Source organism: Electrophorus electricus, chromosome 7 (genome assembly GCF_041902795.1).
Source record: "Electrophorus electricus isolate QZ-2024a chromosome 7, ASM4190279v1, whole genome shotgun sequence".
Classification (NCBI taxonomy): domain Eukaryota; kingdom Metazoa; phylum Chordata; class Actinopteri; order Gymnotiformes; family Gymnotidae; genus Electrophorus; species Electrophorus electricus.
The window spans coordinates 25,452,438-25,470,673 of record NC_137503.1 but is presented as its reverse complement, the minus strand read 5'-3'; the positions used below and the strand labels follow the sequence as shown (position 1 = coordinate 25,470,673).

General features: G+C 40.2%; 2 protein-coding genes across 3 annotated transcripts; both read right to left on the bottom strand.

Moving 5' to 3' along the window:
• Positions 1–12: 12 nt before the first annotated feature.
• On the bottom strand, positions 13–10,893 carry ttbk2b (tau tubulin kinase 2b). 2 transcript variants are annotated; one of them, XM_026999093.3, is made up of 15 exons: positions 10,649–10,893; positions 8,645–8,790; positions 7,259–7,406; positions 6,637–6,710; positions 6,378–6,518; positions 5,912–6,016; positions 5,730–5,795; positions 5,432–5,524; positions 5,102–5,227; positions 4,727–4,884; positions 4,261–4,456; positions 3,687–3,898; positions 3,104–3,569; positions 2,182–2,834; positions 13–1,978 (listed from the first exon to the last, which is right to left on the bottom strand). In XM_026999093.3, the coding sequence occupies exons 2-15, from the start codon at positions 8,711–8,713 to the stop codon at positions 1,669–1,671; spliced, it is 2,817 nt and encodes a 938-aa protein (XP_026854894.3). In that variant the 5' UTR covers positions 8,714–8,790; positions 10,649–10,893; the 3' UTR covers positions 13–1,668. The 2 variants fall into 2 exon arrangements, with proteins under 2 accessions (XP_026854894.3, XP_081573324.1); XM_081717198.1 differs by lacking the exon at positions 10,649–10,893 and adding an exon at positions 9,435–10,640.
• A 731-nt stretch (positions 10,894–11,624) lies between these two features.
• slc35f6 (solute carrier family 35 member F6) lies at positions 11,625–16,541 on the bottom strand. The gene is made up of 6 exons (XM_035523938.2): positions 16,345–16,541; positions 14,124–14,196; positions 13,645–13,816; positions 13,207–13,422; positions 12,976–13,086; positions 11,625–12,756 (listed from the first exon to the last, which is right to left on the bottom strand). The coding sequence occupies exons 1-6, from the start codon at positions 16,419–16,421 to the stop codon at positions 12,278–12,280; spliced, it is 1,128 nt and encodes a 375-aa protein (XP_035379831.1). The 5' UTR covers positions 16,422–16,541; the 3' UTR covers positions 11,625–12,277.
• Positions 16,542–18,236: the final 1,695 nt, after the last annotated feature.

Genomic DNA, 18,236 nt, shown 5'->3' with positions numbered 1-18,236 from the left:
ATTAGTCAACTATTTACAGCAATATGTTGCACTTTATTTATTATGTTTATATGAATACATATACATTCCAACATAGTGAGTTTTTTGTAACCAATCCATGTTCATTAGCAAAATACATGAAGCATGAAGTGTTTCTTCCTTTAATGTATTTATACCTATATACAGTTTAGATTCTGTACATTTTTAAGGAGTAAGCCATGTTACTCTTTTTTCACTCTACTAATAATATTAATATAAAGTAAATAATCACTTTCAGAGGTCAAGAGAGACTATCCAAAACTAAACCACTAGGCTAACTGCACAGTACACACAGAGTTCTCTATAGAGTTCTCAGCTATAGCGGTATAATTGTGACACCACTGTCAGTCTGAATTCATAATTTTTTTACAGTCATTTGACATGCATCTCTGCAGAGGTCACTTATCCTTCAGATTTCATTACAAAAATGCAAGACACTACTGAATCATACTCATGTAAATGGTTTTGAATGAATGAATACACATGTAGATTTGTTTTCAAGTAATCTTACTATATAGTGTAATATGTTATTTGTTCAGATTCTTCTTTTGAGTGCAGAGATCTTTCTGCAGCTGATTTGATGTATCCACAGTGCTGCTCTGCAGTTCATTAAGGTCCTTAATTATGGCGCAGCTAATTATACTAGTGCTATATAGTAAGTATTGAAGAGATACACTTGGCAAATACAAAGTGGCTGACCCTTAATTACATAAGAGCAAGGTCAGTCCGGAGCAAGTAGTTATCATGTTCTGCTCACATGTCAAATACATAAATAAATAAATAAATAAATACATTCTATAGATGATGTAGTTTACAGTACATACATTCCCTGAAATACATATATACACATGCTTGCTTGTACAATACACTGCATGTCTGCATAAATTGATTTTATACAGCATGGAAAGCCAGCATTTGAAATGAGAGCTAAATCAACGTCTAGCTTTTACTCTGACAAATGAGGGTTAGGGAAAAAGTAAACAAACAATACCAAAACAATAAATGCAGAAAGATAACACAGGAACTGAAATGTTCCCACTAACAAACCAATGTCAAATCTGTAGTTGTAGCACTCTATCTGGAAGCATGCATCATTTTGTGAAAAATACAGTTTTTCTTCCAATATTTTAGGTCATAAACAATCAAACACACTGAGCTTCAAATACACACTTGACATTGGTTTGAGCTGTAATAATATGTAAACAATGAAAGAATACCTAGAAGGAGAAGAGAGTGGAAACGTTGGCACCAAATACATGAAGAACTGCTCTGAATTATTTAAGACAAAAAAAAAAAAAAAAAAAGCTTCACATGGCATGAAAACAAGAGCTAAAAGCAAGAGATGGAATGGCATGGGAAATTGAAAGAAGCATTTTAATGCCAGAGGTATGATAAAATGGCTTACACACTATGCTTTCAAGTAATTTTAACCATCATTGCTGGCTTTAGCCAAACTAATTTTGTTTTGTTTTACTTTATTCCTCCCAGTTCACATACTGGTTCTCAATTCAGAATAAATCAGGTAATGATTCCATTGTTTATTCCTCGCTAGTGCCAAGTTAACAGCTACCTGTAACCGTAAGATCTTTTTTAATCCAGTAAAATCAAGTGAGGTCCATCACAGCAGTCATATGTTCACCATTATCTGTTTTACTTGTTCACCTTGGTACTTGGTTTGCTCTCAGTGGTTCCTGATTTGCTTTTGGCACAGTATCCTGCCACACGATTTATTCGTATCTCACTCATCCGAGGAGGTGGAAAACTTGAAACGCTGGCTGGCGTTTGGTTGTGACATCCCTCGAAGCGAGAAGGGGAGGAGCTTAGCGAGCGTTGTATGCAAGAAGTGGTACGCCGGTAGCGGGTAGGAGCCACGCCTCCTCGCTCCTGCATAAGCTGCGTGAGGTTGTCTAGAAGATCCGCATCACTGGTGCTACTGGCCCGGATACGGTAACGTCTGCGCCTGCAACACAGGATCAGAGAATAGATCTGCTTAGCTGCATTTCTACACAAATAAATAGACATCATCATGAACGGTGTTATGCAAGTGTCCAAATTCTAGGACAAAGAAATAAAAGGAAAAATACTTTTTTAAAAAGCATTCATGTTTTCACTCAGACACTGATACTGCTATGCACAGGCATATCGTCAGCTGCACTTGCTAACCTGTTTTCCCCGCCTGGGCGGAGGGGCGGTTTTCCTGGTGGTGGTCGTGGCATAAAGCAAGCAGAGATCTGCTCCGGGCCCAGTGTAGGGCTCACAGGCCTTGGGATCTTACTCCTACTGGACAGCGCACCAGAGGAGGACGAGAGCGAGAGGAGGTCGTCAGCCTGGCAGTCAGAGCCACGGGAGCCTCGCTCGGATGGGAAGGAGAACTTCTCGCGGAGCAGTGCCGAGGGGAAGTGCTCACAGGACAGAGAGAGAGATGGGGAGAGAGGGGCGGCAAAGCTCCTCCTGGTGGGGGAGTCTGGGTCGCGGACCGGAATGCGGCTGGCTCGCGGAGATGAATCCCGGGGCGAAGCAGGAACTGGAGATGAGGGGCCCGCTTCAACCGTGTCTCCGGTCGTCTCGCCATGGTTGGGAGTCGTGGAAATACCACCATCGGGACAGCCCGAATCGCTCTCTATGTCTTTCTCTATCGCCTTGATGAAAGTGAGTGGGTCATTTGCAGCATCAGGGGACTGAGGGAAAGTTTTGGGAGATGAACTTGTTGCTATACGTTTGGGTTCTTCTTCTGCAGCAGCTAATGAAGTGTTCTGTGCAGGATCTCTTTCACCCTTTTGCTGTATTTTGATGGACTGTGGCAGAGTGCAGGATAACTACAGGGATATGAAGGTATGACATGACAAAACAGAAATGACGGCTGGGAATTAGATTAAGGACCTTGCTATTAAACTCATTTGTGCAGTTCCTTGGTATCTAAATCAATTACTAAATTAATATTATATAGCAAGTACATATGTCTAGATTATACACCCTTCTAATTGCCAGCCTGGTGCACTATACACATCATGCATTTATGGAAGGTGAAAACCACGCTAATACATTTAAAAACTAATGCCCCTGTGATAGAGAACACTGTACTGACCTGCTCGAGATGGGCTCGGCTAAGGTGAGCCACTGATGATGGCTGGATAGGGGGCAGCCTCCTCAGCCCAGTTACTCCAGACAATCCCGTTAGAGCATGCAGGCCGGACAGCCGGGGGAAAGGAGGGCCCGTGTGGCAGAGGGCAGAGTGGATGTCCCCGGATCCGCTCAGGGTGCTGGCCCGCTGGGGCAGGGGGTCAGACCAGGTGCGAGGGAGTGCCAGGGGGCTTGAGGACCGGGGAGACACCCCGGAACGCTCCTCCTCATCAGGCTTGGAGCCAGCAGATCCGCTGCCCCCTTCTAGCTCGACCAGGACCCACTCCTGGGAGTCACCCTCTTGAGGCACCGGACTGAGGTTGACCGCTACATAGCCGCTGCTGGCTGCCCCCTCCTCATCCTCCAAGGAGCCCTGTTCGACCCGACAGCCGGTCCTCTCCTGGGGCAGTCCTGGCCGCTGCTTTCCTAAGCTATATGCAACACAAATGTGAGATGATGACATATTTCAGCCCTTCCGCACAAACCAAAGCAGAAAATAAAGATGCTAAACTTTCTATTAAAATGCTTAAGGAGTATCTGGTACTAACTAGGCCTCCAGGAAGCGTTCAATAGTAGGTTTGGGTTCGGGGGTCAGTCTCTTGTCCAGGCCCATACTCTGGCTGTGGCGCATCCTCCTCAAAAGTGGAGCCATGCGGTCGATGAGTAGCGTCTCAGAGCACACGCGCCTGGGTGAGCCCTGGACGGATCCGCTGTTGGGGCTCTGGTTGCCCTCTTTACTCCTCTCTTCCTCACTGGCCACCTGGACAGAAGCAAAGCCAGGCTTCAGCCAAACCGAAACACAAGCAATGGGTTTTCACTTTTTTTTTATATATATATATATATATATATATATATATATATATAAAAAGAATAAAGGCACTATTGATTTCATGTATTCAGTTTAACAAAATGTGTTTCTGAAATAGCAAAAAAAAAACCAAAAAAAAAAAACAAATGTTCAGAATTCAATTATATTCAATGATCTTTTTTGTGTACCATTGTGTATCTTCAAGTGGAAGTCTCTTGAGAAAGCAACAAAAGATGAAATACTGATTTATAGGTTTTTTTTTTTTTTAAATTTTACAAGCATTTCTGTTCGTCACACTCGGCCCTTTCTGGTACCTTTCTTATCAGTGGCAGGACGGGATTGCGGTTGCGGTCTCGATTGTGCTCCAGCTCCTCCCACACATCTGCCCCCTGAGCGTGCTGTGGCGGCATGGGGGGGCAGTTGTCCGCCTCACTGAGCCGTTCGCCCTGAAGGACATCTTCTGTGTTCTCACGCTGCAGGTCACCCGGGATGGCAGAGGCATTGGCCATACTGGGGGGGGGGGGGGGGATATGGCAGTGACTTAACACAGACCATTCTGTCTTAGCTTACTTTCACAAGACAGCCAGCGCAAACCATTAACATAACAGCATTCTGTACTGAAGAATGGAACCAATCTGGAATCCCCTTCATACCGCTTACCTGTTTTCAACCATTCATTCACTGTTGGTCTTAACCAAAAATGCACCATTTACACTGAGGTCAGACCATCTTAGTTTGTTGTACGCCTAGTCATTTTCTTGTCCATTGTCGTCTACCTACCCCAGGTATGCTGGCGTGAGACGTGTCAGCTGCTGGGCGGTGGTTGCTAGGGCTGCGACTGTCAGGGAGTCCTCTGAGCCCGTCCTCTCCCAGTCATAGGGGTCATTCTCCAAAACATTGTAACTCTTCATGCTGTTGTCAAATACTGACATGAGGAGCTAGAAACACACACACACACACACACACACACACACACACACACACACACACACACACACACACACACACACACACACACACACACACACACACACACACACACACACAGTGACTCAGCATAGCTACTTCTAGTGGCACATTAACTGATGTGGTAAAGGATTACAGCCCTCAGTGGCAAATCACACTGACATATTAGAGATAAAAGGGCTCAAGTACCTGATAATCAGGTTTAGTGTAGTAGTCAAGGTTTGAGATGTGGTCAAGAAAAATGCTAAACTCTGCCGGAAGGTGCTTGAGCATGAGGCGATGGTCATAGGTCTCTTTCAGATTCCCTACTTGCTCCTGTACAAGGAAAAAAGACGACAACCAACTTTCATGTACCATCAACCCAATACCCAACCTACAACCTAAAAATAATTTTATGGACAGTAGTGGCTTTTTGGACAGCAGTGGAAATATTCTTAATGGATCATTCAAACAAAAAAAAAAAAGAAAAAAAAAAGGTGTGATTATGAGCCAAACTGATGGCAATGAAATCATACATACTTTGTCCTTGACTTTCCTCCAAGGCAGCTGACCCACCATGAACTCAACAAGCATGTAGAAGAGGGACCACAGGTCGTCATGCCGACCCATCTCCTGTTTAAAGAGAGAACAGCACAAGAGATGTGGCCCATCAAACCTGCTTAAATGACTGTCTGAAGCGTCATGCTCATTACCAAAGTTTAAAACTGATTAAGTTAATGTATGTGACTATAATTTCCCCACGTGAAACTGAATTTTTGGGGTATGAGCGTAGACATTATGAAAACAAATATGTGAGTAAAAAGCTGAATTTATGTACCTTATTCTTGTGAGCATTGATTGAGGCATAACGGACTGTTCCCCTGAATCCTGCCACTGGACGAGGCTTTAGAGAATGAGGAGGAAATACAAAGAACAGTGGCAAAAGAATATTAGACATCTTAACCCAACTAAACATACTGTATACCTGAAAAATGTAACTTGGTTAACCAGGTCACTTACTGGACGGACTTCTTGAGACGAGTTTGTGAACTGGCGCGCCAAACCAAAATCCAGCATGTAGCAGGTTCGGCAAGTAGTAGCCAGTCGTCCCATGGCAAAGTTGGACTGGACAGGAAAGTAGCAGAGGATTTACAGATCAGAACATTCAGTAAACAACAAGGTGCAAGGAGGCAAGCTCTCTCATGAATCCAGTTACAGTTCATGGCCTTGTTAAGATGCATATTACATCTTTAAAGGATTAATTAGAGCCTGCTAAAACTGACAGCTAAAAAGACTAGCTCTGAGTTTACCTCTGTAAACATACTATACATACTGCAACTTTTAGTAGGAGGCACTGTTATTATACCAATGTGTTGAATATACTGGTATTAAATATACTGGTCTGCACATTGCACTGATTACAGATTGGCACCAAGGAGTCTTAGCAGCATTTTGAAAGTTGCTGTCACTGACGGAGCTTCCTCACCGGTTTGATGTCTCTGTGAAGGAAGCCCACTGAGTGGATGCTCTCAATGGCCTCCAGAATCTGCCGGCCAAGCCTGAGCGTGGTGGACACAGAGAAGGTGCCATGGCTCATAGTGCGCCGAAGGTCTGCCAAGTTCCTTCCCTGGAATCATGCGTCACTTATTTGTTTATTTTATTTATTATAAATTATGGCTTGTGTGTGTTCAGTGCATGCAAATAACATGATCCTTCCACCTGCAGATGACATTGTAATGACATACCTGAAGTTCCATCACCACATAGTTGAATCTGTCATTACGGCCACAACCAACAAAGCGGCAAACGTGGTCCTTACCTGTGTGTAAACATGAGAATAGCTAGGGGATTCGTACTTTAATTCAGCCTTTCAAAGACATTTAATTTGGTTACAACTCAGCAGTACAGTGACCATGACGCAGGGATCTATCAAGCCTTAATCACCACATCAATTAAATATCAGGATTTTTATAAATGCTATATGGTGGGCTAGAGCACAAGACATACTACACTGTGATTTGTCAAAAGTGGAGTTTTATAATGCTGCCATAAAAGGGATTAGTTTGGCAATAATCATCCAAGTTTATGTTAAACTGGCCAGAGGTTTTAAGACTGGATTGAAAATCCAGTCTATACTGAACAGAAAGATGTTTTTAAAAAGGAGTAAAAAAAATTGATATAGATGTTCATTCATACTTTTTATTAATTAAAATTCATACTAGCTAATCATTCAATTTTGTTTGTAAGTAATACAATATTACTGTTTTGAGTCTTTATTTGGTTATGCTCACCATGTAGATCATGTAAGTGTAGATTAGGAAAAACTAAAACCATGAGCATTAAGTGGAGTCACACAGAGTTCCTCACCCTGGAGTCTCTTTAGAACAGCCACCTCCATCTTCAGGACCTGTTTGGGCTGCTGGGCTGACTCTACTTTAAGAGCCACATTGCACTGGTTTAACTGGTCCAGGACTTCATAGATCTCCCCAAAGCCACCTCCACCAATCTTCTTTATCTGTACAAGAAAATGGGAAAATGGGCACTCATTTAAAAAGGCAAAGAAATGGGTTTCTTTACATTTTTTAATTTACTGTTTAACATTTCTAGCTCTTTCAAAGGAAGGAATCCACAAAGAAGAGCACCCGATCTACAAAGACCGCTCTCTCATGAAAATACACACGTGACCTTTATCAAAATGGATCCTGAGCACCTGGATATAGTGATTGTTTCTATACGTTTTTGTACAGAAACAAGAAAAAAAAAAAGAATTAAAATTAAATTGTGTAAGAAAAATTGCTTCTGCAAACAGCAGTGAACTGCAAGGTCTATTAATTAATTAAATAGAGCTACATGTAAATGGTTCAGTAAAATATTGAATCATTCAAGAAACAAAAAAGGATAAATTGCTCTGGTCTGATTCAAAGTTTAAAATCCTGGGTTACACATGTGCCCTGTCTTCAACCAGGCTAACAATATCAGGAATGGTTATGCATTTTGTGAAAAATGAAATCTCAATTTAAAGGAAAAATAGGTCCACTCTCATTCATGGAAAAAATGTGTTGCTGAACCTTTCACACTACATAAGCACTGTCACGGGTATACCCGCAGATTTATTGCTGGGCCCAAAAATTCATCTGCCACAGCAAAATCAGGGCTAAAATGGTGTAGTGTGCAATCGCTATAAGAGATTGTGGACAGACTAAGTGTGATGGTTATTTAGCAGTGTATGCCTTTATTTCTTCTGATGACAGTTTCTTGCAATCTGCACCATGTTGGCTGACTGAGGGCAACAAAAATCTTATTTTTTAAAAAGTAAAACTTTTCAGAGAATCACTGTGTACAACTGATGCACTCAGTATTACACTGGAGGGTTTAAAACAAGGTTTTAAATACACCCCCCCCCCCCCCCCCACATGCATTCATATACCCTACTTTTTCTTAAACAAGGAATGTGCCATTATTAATCATTGACAATTCCCCATTGTTTCTTGTGGTTTCCAGTCAACCTTCTTTCATTTAATTTATTTATCAATACTTTTTTGAATACTTTACACATTATGTTAAATATTAAACTACATAAATCCTAAACCTTGCACATTTTCTCAATGACCTTGAGTTATTCATTCAGTTTTTACATATATCCAGCTAGATGTTTTGACAATGCATTCCATCAGCTTAATGACCTTAACAACTGTTGTGAGAGAGTTTTCTTGCAAATGCACCCCCCCCCCCCCAAAAAAAAAGCCCACTCACCACTTTCCAGCGCTCCCGGACCATGTTCCCAACCGACAGGATGTCGGCCTGATCCCCTGTTCCACTCATCTTAGTGCTCAAGCACGTACTGAGCACACTCGGTGGTGATCGGCATCAGCATCAGCATCAGTGATGCAGGCTCCTCACTGGAATTCAAAGCAATGCACACAATGTAAACATGACAGTGGATCTGCACAACACTCCACCCACCTCCCAAGGGCCCTGTAAAGGTGGTTCCTCCTGTTGGCTAAAAGCACAAGAGATCATGCCCACTGAAGAAGGCATCAAAGAACTACACTTGGCAGTGGATGAACCTAATTAAACTTTCATTCCCTCTGAGAAGCATATGCAAGACCTGCCCTTATTCTTTACTCAACATCTTTGGTATTGAATAGAGCAAAATTGCTTGCCAAATAAGTAACAGGCTTGCAGACAGTTCATCTTTATTTATGCTGCTTTTTCATGTGCTAGAGACCTCTGAAGTTGGGGATTCAAGGAATGTTAATATTCACAAATTTATCTCTGGATGCTGCTGACAGAGAAGCAGCAAATCAAAACTAAACTATACTATCTTTGATGTAGTCGGGCAGATGAATTTGGGAAAACCACATTTAGGTGTTTTTTGAGAATCAATAGGTATTCATAAAAATTAACAACAAATTGCAATTTGGGGGAAAATAAATTACAGAATATAAATTTTTAAAGTAGTAAGCAGAAGTGTTTAACACACCCAGGAAAGGGATATAACTTTTACTAGGACTAGGCCTATAGTATATTTAGGCAAACTTACCCTTCGTTTAGTAGAACAAGTATGGGTACAAAAACAGCTGGCAAGCCAACAATTAAACAACTTGAATCCTGCATTTACAAAACCCTGACTGTAATTACGACTGCAATGTCAAAACATTTTCTTGTTCTTGTGGTAGAAATGATCACTGCAGTTCTTGCACAGGGGAGTACTGTATTTGCCCCATCAGGCGCTACAATAATACAGTAGCTTATCTATTTACTTATCAGAGACGTTGCCACTTTCACGCCTGGGTTTAATTTAGAAACAATATGAATAATTTAGATAAAGTAAGAACTGGTGAAATTAAATACCAGTCAGTCACCAGTGCGACTGGCTTACCTACCTAAACATAAAAAAGCTGACTAACACGAAATTTGATGGAAGCTTTGTGGTAAACCGGCAGAATAAGGATGAACGGCATTGGACGACTGGATTGTTGTCATTAACCGGCTAACTTATTACCACGGTAACAGTGAGCTGCGAGTGTTATTACTCATAGCTAGCTAGGAGATGGTAAAAAAACAAAACAATTAGCCATTGTATTGTGTAATAAAATATTTTTGCTAGACTATGTTTGTACAGTACTTCATTCACTGACATTCTACGACACCACGGAGACACAAGCTAAAACAGAAAGCTATAAATTAAGATAGCTAGGCTAGATAGTTGCTATCTGAAATACAAATACACGCTCCGTGCCCAGACAGCCAGCGTTAGCTAACTTGGGGCACGCAAGATGAACACATTTTGGCAACATAAAAAGCGCAACATCCAAGCTAGCCAAGTCCATGTTGGAACTGCCGCGACAGTCAATTAGCTAGCTGGCTAGCTATTGCTAGCGATGTATCCAAACTCGACAGTTAACCAGCCAATTAGTGATTTTGGGACACAAGGTAGCTAGCCACCAAGCTAAATAGTTACGTATTATTTAGCTAATTCCCTAGCTAGCTAGCTAAGTAAAAACAAGCGGCAACTGGACAGTTTTTATAAACCACTGTATCACTATTAAGATTGGTCCATTGGCGTTATGTATGCTAGCTAGCTAGATGTTGCAAAGCACCGCGGCTCGTTAGCCAACAGTCATCATTAATTTAAATAGCTATCAGATCAATTGTTAAACCCCAAGAGCATGCTACTTTGTGGTTTATTCGTGTAGTCTAGCTATTATAGTCGTCAGCTAGCAAACATAACTAGCTAGGTTAACGTTATCCTACCTTCTTTAGCACCCGCAATCCAAGACCGATGTACCTTAAAGGACTTTAGCACATTACTACGCTCGCTGCATGCCTTAACAACGCCATGTTGAAGATGAAATGTTAATTCCATAATGTAAACGGACCCTCCCCCCCCCCAAAAAAAGGAAATGGGTAAAATAATAATTCTGAGTGATGAATTGCTAGCGTTTCCCGCTGGTCAGTAAGGTTTCTTCATTGACACCATCTCGATTAACCTTACCGTATCTATCGGCGTCTGACGTCACGAAGACGGCTGCTCTTTTAACTAACAAATGTGCGAACAAGTTTTAAGGTAAATAACGTTGGAAGGAAGGTGATTTTTAAGAAATCGAAATGAATTAGATATAAACAAATTTAAAATTGGACTCTAATCCAACATATTGGTCAGCGTTGGTATTAAGCAATACCAGCAAATCTAGGAATAACTTCTTCGTTTTTAGAACCTTTTTAATCTTCTCTACGTTCGAGGGTTTTGTTTACTCCCCTGCACGTCACAGAGAACAATAGATACAATTTCATTATTGACATATTTCACAAAATAGAATTAACTATTTAATTTCAGTCTGGAGTTTTTTTCTGTGGAACTGTCCCTCCTTTGTCTTTTAGCCTACTGGTTCTGGACTAGCCTTTCTATATACCACCAGAGGTGCCAGAATCCTAATTCTGTTTCTTACACTGTCACTTATACAATGCAATAAACACTCAATCTCATTTTCATTCACGATGGATTAAGAATTTATTACTTGGAAATCTTCAACAAATTTGTCATGACTAATGTAGTTCCACATATAGGCTACCTTTTGTTGATATAGACCAATAAGACAAAAACTATTTTAATTTTTTTTAAATCACTTGTCTTTGTCTTGTGACTGTGATTTTCACTTAATCCTAAGGGTTAAGATATGAAAGTTTACATATGAAAGATTGTTAGACAATTGCACAAATGAGAATGTGATACATTTTCATTAAAACTGGTTTAATCACTAAATTCATCATGAAAATGCCCAGTTCATTCTGTTAACCACAGATGAATGCATTCAAACATTAAAATAATTGAGGCACACATATTAATGTTCATTTTTAGCTAGAAGAACAGGTAAGACTGGTCCTCCTAATGTCCTGTATTTTATGTGCTCAATTTTGTGTCATATGGTCAACACAGTCTTACACAGACTGATATACAGAGAACCACTCTTAATTATACATCCCGAGCCAAATTAAGTTTAAGTGATAGAGAAAAAACAGCCCACATTTTAAAGGCAGCATGTTTACTTGGTCAAGACTGAACAAAAAAACAAGAGCAGGTCAGTTTTAAAATGCAATGACCACCTTGGCACAAAGCTCATCAAATACATTGAGCATTTAAATCTTTATTACCAACTAATTAAAAAAATATATTTTAAACAAGTATTTAGGTACTCATACACATCCCTTTTATATATTCAAACTACCAGCTACTACCATGTTTGAAATTTTCACACCTCTTCAGTCATTTAGGTTCAGTGCTGAACCAAGTACAAAGCTCATGCAACGTTCTCAGACAAGACACCTGAACAGAGGCATCAAAAAATGTCCAGCCTTTTGTTAACATAGTATCCTGGGGCATCGTTAGCTCTCCACCTCTGCTCTGCCCCCACCCAGCAGTCTCTCTCTCTCGACGGCATCTCCTGCTTCCGGCCCTGGCTCTCCGGCATAGCAGGGCAGCTTGGCCATGAGGGGCTTATGGAGTCCATTGTAGAGCGCGGTACCCACCAGCAGGATGATGAAGCCCAGAATCTGCAGGCCATGGAAGGTCTCCCAGCCTAAGGCCAAGCTCACCACCCAGATGATCAGTGTGCGCATGCTGTCCAGCACCATGCGGGTGGTGGCGCTGATCTCTTTGGTGACGCTGATGCCAGCGAAATTAAAGAAGGCAATGCTAACCGTATTACCGAGAAGCGCAACGATGATGAGCGGCATGTGGCCGATCTGGCAGAATGCATCCAGCACATCCTCCAGAACATGCCGGGGGTTGTTGGCAAAGCCGCGCATTGGGATGTAGAACATTGGGATTAAGAGGATGCTAAGGATCACAAAACCGAAGAACCCTGGCAGAAAACAAGGACAAAGCAGTCCAATACAGAGTGTTTTAATGCAATATTATGCTGAGGTTACTTTAGGCAAAACTGAAAAATTACTAAAACAACAATTACGCAGGTTATGAAGCTAGTGATTTGAGATACAGAATAAATAACTTTTAAAAAAAGTCTTAAGTGCTATTTAACATTGATTTGACAAATAATGACCATTTGGTTTCTGAAGCCTACCCTCAGTCCCCACTGCTTTGAGAGGATGGACGTTGTGCTTATAAACAAACTTCTCCTCCAGCACCATCTGGACAGCAACAATGATCTGAGCTATGATGATCAAAAGGTCACCTGCAAATCATAAGTCAAGACATCCGATAAATGTAAATAAAAAACAAACAAGCAATAAAATTCATTAGACTTAAATCTAAAATGAAACTCCTGGATTTGAACACCAAGCATGGTTGTTACCTGTGATGACGTCGTTCAGTTTGTGCCCATCATTTCTATTCCCACTCACGAAATCCGCAAGCCCGACCACCATGAGGCCCAGGATGGTAATACATATACCAATCCACTGACTGGGTACCAACCGACGGCCCAAGAAGGCCACAGACAACAGGCCAGTAAAGATAATCACAGCCCCACGCAACATCTGGAAACTGGAGGCACTGGTCATGTTCAGTGCTAGATACAGGAAGAGATATGTGAAAAGACATGATATGGGGTGGAATAGAATGGAAATTAAAAGAAAAAAAAATTGTTAACTTGTAGTAAAATTAATAGAAAATAAGATTTATAAAACTGAGGGAACAAGATAACCAAATACCCAGCCAGGATGTATGAGCAAACAGGACATGCTGCTCATGGCACTACTGCCGTCTGGTTTGCAAGGAGGCTCCTACTTACCAATATACATGATGGAGGTTCCTATAAGGTCACAGAGAGCAGGAGGGAGGAAGAGGACAGGGTTGAAGCTCTGGCCCGGATCCACAGTGGGCTCTGGTTTGTGTCGATCATGACAAAGAAGAATGTAGAAAACAGCGAGGCAGCTAAGCTCCCCCAGAAACATGCACACAGCCTGGGAGAAGGGCGAGAGAAGGAGAGGTAATGGAGTGAGTGAGTAGAGACGACGGTCAAAGGGAGGAACGGGAAAAATGCATGCGTGCGAGAAAAGTGACAAAATGTGAGCAAAAAAAAAAAGATAAACAAGAAGAAGCAGCAGAGATATAGAGGAGAGAAACAAAGCCGAGTCAGCAACATTCATTTTGAGCAACTCTGAAATGCCAAGTCTACTACTCAGCAAAAGAAGAAATGGGTGACAGGTTTTTGGAGCTTAACCAAGAGGCCCAGAATTCCCCCCCCCCCCCCAAAAAAAAGGAAGCTACCTGTAAGAAGGGGTGGGAGAAAAGGTGGTCAGGAGAGCCGTAGCAACCAGGTGCAGAAAATGTGTCAGCCCACCTGAAAGTTTAAGACCACAATTTAATAGAGGCCGCATATGGCATTTCAATCCAGAGCCTTAACTATAAATAAACTTTAACTGGAATAAAATATATGGTTAAAATGCTATAAAGCTGTATGTTGTTAGGTGCCATTTATGACTGTAGTTCAGGAGCAAATACTAAAAGATACAAAATGCATCCAAATGCAAAGACGCAAAAACATGCTATATTTGTTTCCAAATTTGGTTCTGTTTTGTTTGTTTATTTATTGGTTATTTGTTTGGTTTTAGCCATTCATTTGTTAGAATTTGAATTATTGTAATCTGCACCTCCATTGGTGCTAGTAATAATGTACATTACTGTATTTAGCTGACACTTTGATCCAAAATGACCATGACTGAATACAATTTGAGCAACTGAGGGTGAACGGCCTTGCTCGGGGTCCCAGCAGTGCCAACCTGGCAGTGTTGGGTCTTAAACCAACAGCCTTATTACTAGTTCAAGTTTGGTTTATTTGTCACATACATAGTCATACACAGTATAACTCGCAGTGAAATGGTTTGAGAGTGCTCTGTCCTTAACTACTGAGCTAGCACTGCTCCTGTAGTAAGCAAGTGAACTAATGAACGATGACTGAAATGTTTCTGAAGTAAGGAACCGCTATACCAGAAGGTTCAAAGTTCATGCTAGAGTTTCATGGATTATAGTATACAGGCTAAAGAGAAGAAGCTAGATAAGGGAATGGTCAACTATGCAGCAACTATGTCCAGAGCGCATAGACAACACTATCAGTAGACTATAGCTGACTCACTGATTGTACAGGTCTAAACAACTGTGAACACATTTTTCAGCTCAGGTAAACGTTCGATTGTGCAACTCTTCAACACCCTCATTCACACTCACACAACCTGATGAGTGCTCTGTGTGATTGATGTCTTTTCTTTTCTTTGAATTAACAGCATATGGTTAATAAGTGACTAAACATTATGGAATGGCTTTAAAAGACAGACAGTTTGAAAAGTCATGACTCATGTGGTTTCCATGCTAACACTTCAGTAGCAAGTAATTACTAGTTACTTAGCTTGAGGCAACTAGTGGCATCAGTGGGTAGTTTGTTTTTTTTTTGCTTTGTTTGTTTTTTTTTTGTTTTTTTTTTACAGATTTGTTCCCACTCTATGCATTTCTGAACAGTACTATTTTCACATTTTAACATAATATTCTGCTGCACATACAAATAAAATACAACCAACAATGTAATACTAACTTTGACACTAGAGTTACATAGTATAAACTAGTCTGGTTCCTCCTAGTACTGAAATCACTTCAGTTGGAGTACTCTCACGTCAACTCAAGCAGAAGTGATTGCTTTTACAACCCGTAAGCAGTATCATAACGAATATTCTCCACTAAATGGAGTTAACCAAACAGCCCTGTACTTTTGCAGATGTGTTAAGAAGCATATACTTTTTAAAACTCATGTTACACATTTGATATGTCATACTTGCCAAATGTTGTTTAAGTATTGAATGGATCACTGCAACCTCATAAGAAGGCAGCATCAAATAGCCTGTCTCAGGGGTCTGCTGTATACTCCTAAGATTATATTACCTTCTGTTGCAGAGATCAGTCTATATTCATGATCTTAAGCCCTCACAAAAAAAAAAAAAAAAAAAAAAATCAAAAAAAAAAAAAAATCCCCACAATATACTTCTAATGAGAATATGATAGCCCATGAGATGGTAGTCATGACCACAACAGACACATGTTCAAAGGAGGATCACACTGGCTTGTCAGTATCACCTGCAATCAGACAAATCCTGTCTTACATCTGCATAAGCGATCCATTTTAAGATTACATTAGTCACATTAGCTATTGTGATCAGCAGTGTTCAGCCTAACTATTGGTACCGGAATGTACCATTATTTTGTCAGTTGTCCTCATATGGACACAAGTGTTACAGTAAAAGGACGCAGTTCAAGTCATTTTTGAAGAAAAAAATATTTATACGTGATAAAGAAAGGCAAATATTACATAATATAATTAACAGTGACTAGTTAAAAAAAAAGGAAACTCCAAATATCTTACCATGAACGCGGGACTGAAAAATAAAAACAGAAGCTGTCAGACAGATTAAACGTATTCCAATAGCTACATCGTTATACTTACTTTGCCGACAGCGTATTAATGGAACCCGTAGTAAGCATTAAACCAGCGAGAAATAGTTGGTACTTTGTCCAAGCCATGATGGACGCAAAGTGAGAAGCCCAAACCTTAGAAGCCGTCCTAGATTTTCTTAGCTCACCGATAACGCTAATTGAAGGACTCCATACGGTTCCTTAGCAGGAACATCACATGACTGCGTGATCAGCTGATGCATCACCAGACTTAAAAAGTGGGTGAGTTCAAGTAATGCAGATCTGCGCAAATTTAATTGATTATACTTCGAATATTGACAGGCATCTTTCTTCGAGGCTCTTCTACAATGTTGTTCGTTCGTGTCCATCCATTAACCACGCTGGTCACAAGTTCTCAAATGTTGTACTAGACCTGATTTCTAAATCGTTATAGAATGAAAACTATATGGTAGTGCGGACAGAATTTGTGGATTTAGCGTTTCCGTAGGCCCATGTTGCAGTATCAGACTGCGTATGATTGTTCACACTGCTATTTGCTCAAACAATTCCGTCTTTTTGTCTTTGCCAAGTAACTTTGATTAATTATGTAACAGTGATACCAGCTGGATATTGAAAGCTTAAACGTTGCGAAGCAATGTATGTTATTTGGGTATAGTTTTGTTTTAAATCACATGATGACCAACAATTTAAAACATGATTTATAAAGGCTTTAGTAATTATCTACCCAAGTCATCACAGTTGATTTGATAAACGGTGCTCATCAATAAATGGCTGTTGTCGGAGTTTTAAAGATATTGCCTTCGTCAAACCTAGTCACCGAAGGCGCCCACCCCTTCTAAGCCCTACGCCTACAAAATACGTAAGCGTACGCATAAAAAAATTATTTGGGTGTGCACGATAGTTACGTGCACACCCAAATAATTAATAGTCAGACCGTGTATAAATGTTTTATTTGCTAATTATAGAGTCCAGGAAAATCATAGTTACCTTTTCATTCACAGGGCATGTATAATGATAGCTGTCAAGATGTCAGACATTAAGCTAAATGTTATAGAAATTGCTTACATCTGCTTTAAGATGGCTAACTATAATACCACAATTTAAGCGTATTACTGTTTTGTCAGTCTCGGTTATATATGTGACAATTAATTAACGAACTAAAATGTAAAAAGTTTTACTTTTCGGAAAACTCAGAGTTTGGGGAGCTAACACACTAAGGATGTGTATAATAGGAATCATTTGGAACTGGCTAGATTTTAGTTAATTTACATCTTCTATGGTGTTTTTTCCCTACAGACAATTCTGATTCCAAATATCCATATAGAACATCAGTATAAACATAATTTTAAGATACTTAAGAATTTACATAGTTTGGTTGCCACTTATTGCTCAATTTACCTAGCAATATATATCAATTTAAAGTAACCACGTGACACTCAGAGAAAACAAAGGTCAAAACCCATTCTGGACGGAATGTTTGGAAGGGTATGACCTATATGAAACAGTCAGCATATAGACAAAGTAGAATATCTAAAATTTTATACAAGTATAAGAACACTAATTAACGTGCTTGTAATATATTTGGCCTTATACCTTAAAGTATAATTTAATGTATGACTGTATTATTCTTGTTTGTTGAGATTTGTTTCAAAAAGTTAATCCAGAAAGCACGTTCGCAAAGATCAGACTTTTGGGGCTACTAAAGGTCTAGAATAATCCTGATATTTTAAAAAATCTCTGAAAAAAAAAAACGTTTTCTAGAAAAAGATTTTTGAATCGCAAATTGCTTTACTCTCAACGTGTCCAGGAAATGTAATAACATTTACATGCCTTTATAATTAAAGCTGTCGTTTTAGATTTAGATATATTCTTTGACAACATTAATTAATGAAGCACTTTTTAAGATACAGAGTACACTGACTT

Excerpts from the sequence above, each read along its gene's own strand:
- ttbk2b (XM_026999093.3), bottom strand. The coding sequence starts at position 8,713 with ATGAGTGGAACAGGGGATCAGGCCGACATCCTGTCGGTTGGGAACATG. Across the intron at positions 6,711-7,258 it reads TGTTCTAAAGAGACTCCAGG|GTAAGGACCACGTTTGCCGC; the intron begins GTGAGGAACTCT and ends GTTTACACACAG. Across the intron at positions 5,525-5,729 it reads TCAATGCTCACAAGAATAAG|GAGATGGGTCGGCATGACGA; the intron begins GTACATAAATTC and ends CTCTTTAAACAG.
- slc35f6 (XM_035523938.2), bottom strand. The coding sequence starts at position 16,421 with ATGGCTTGGACAAAGTACCAACTATTTCTCGCTGGTTTAATGCTTACT. Across the intron at positions 13,087-13,206 it reads ACTGAACGACGTCATCACAG|GTGACCTTTTGATCATCATA; the intron begins GTAACAACCATG and ends TATGATTTGCAG. Across the intron at positions 12,757-12,975 it reads CAAAGCAGTGGGGACTGAGG|GGTTCTTCGGTTTTGTGATC; the intron begins GTAGGCTTCAGA and ends GTTTTCTGCCAG.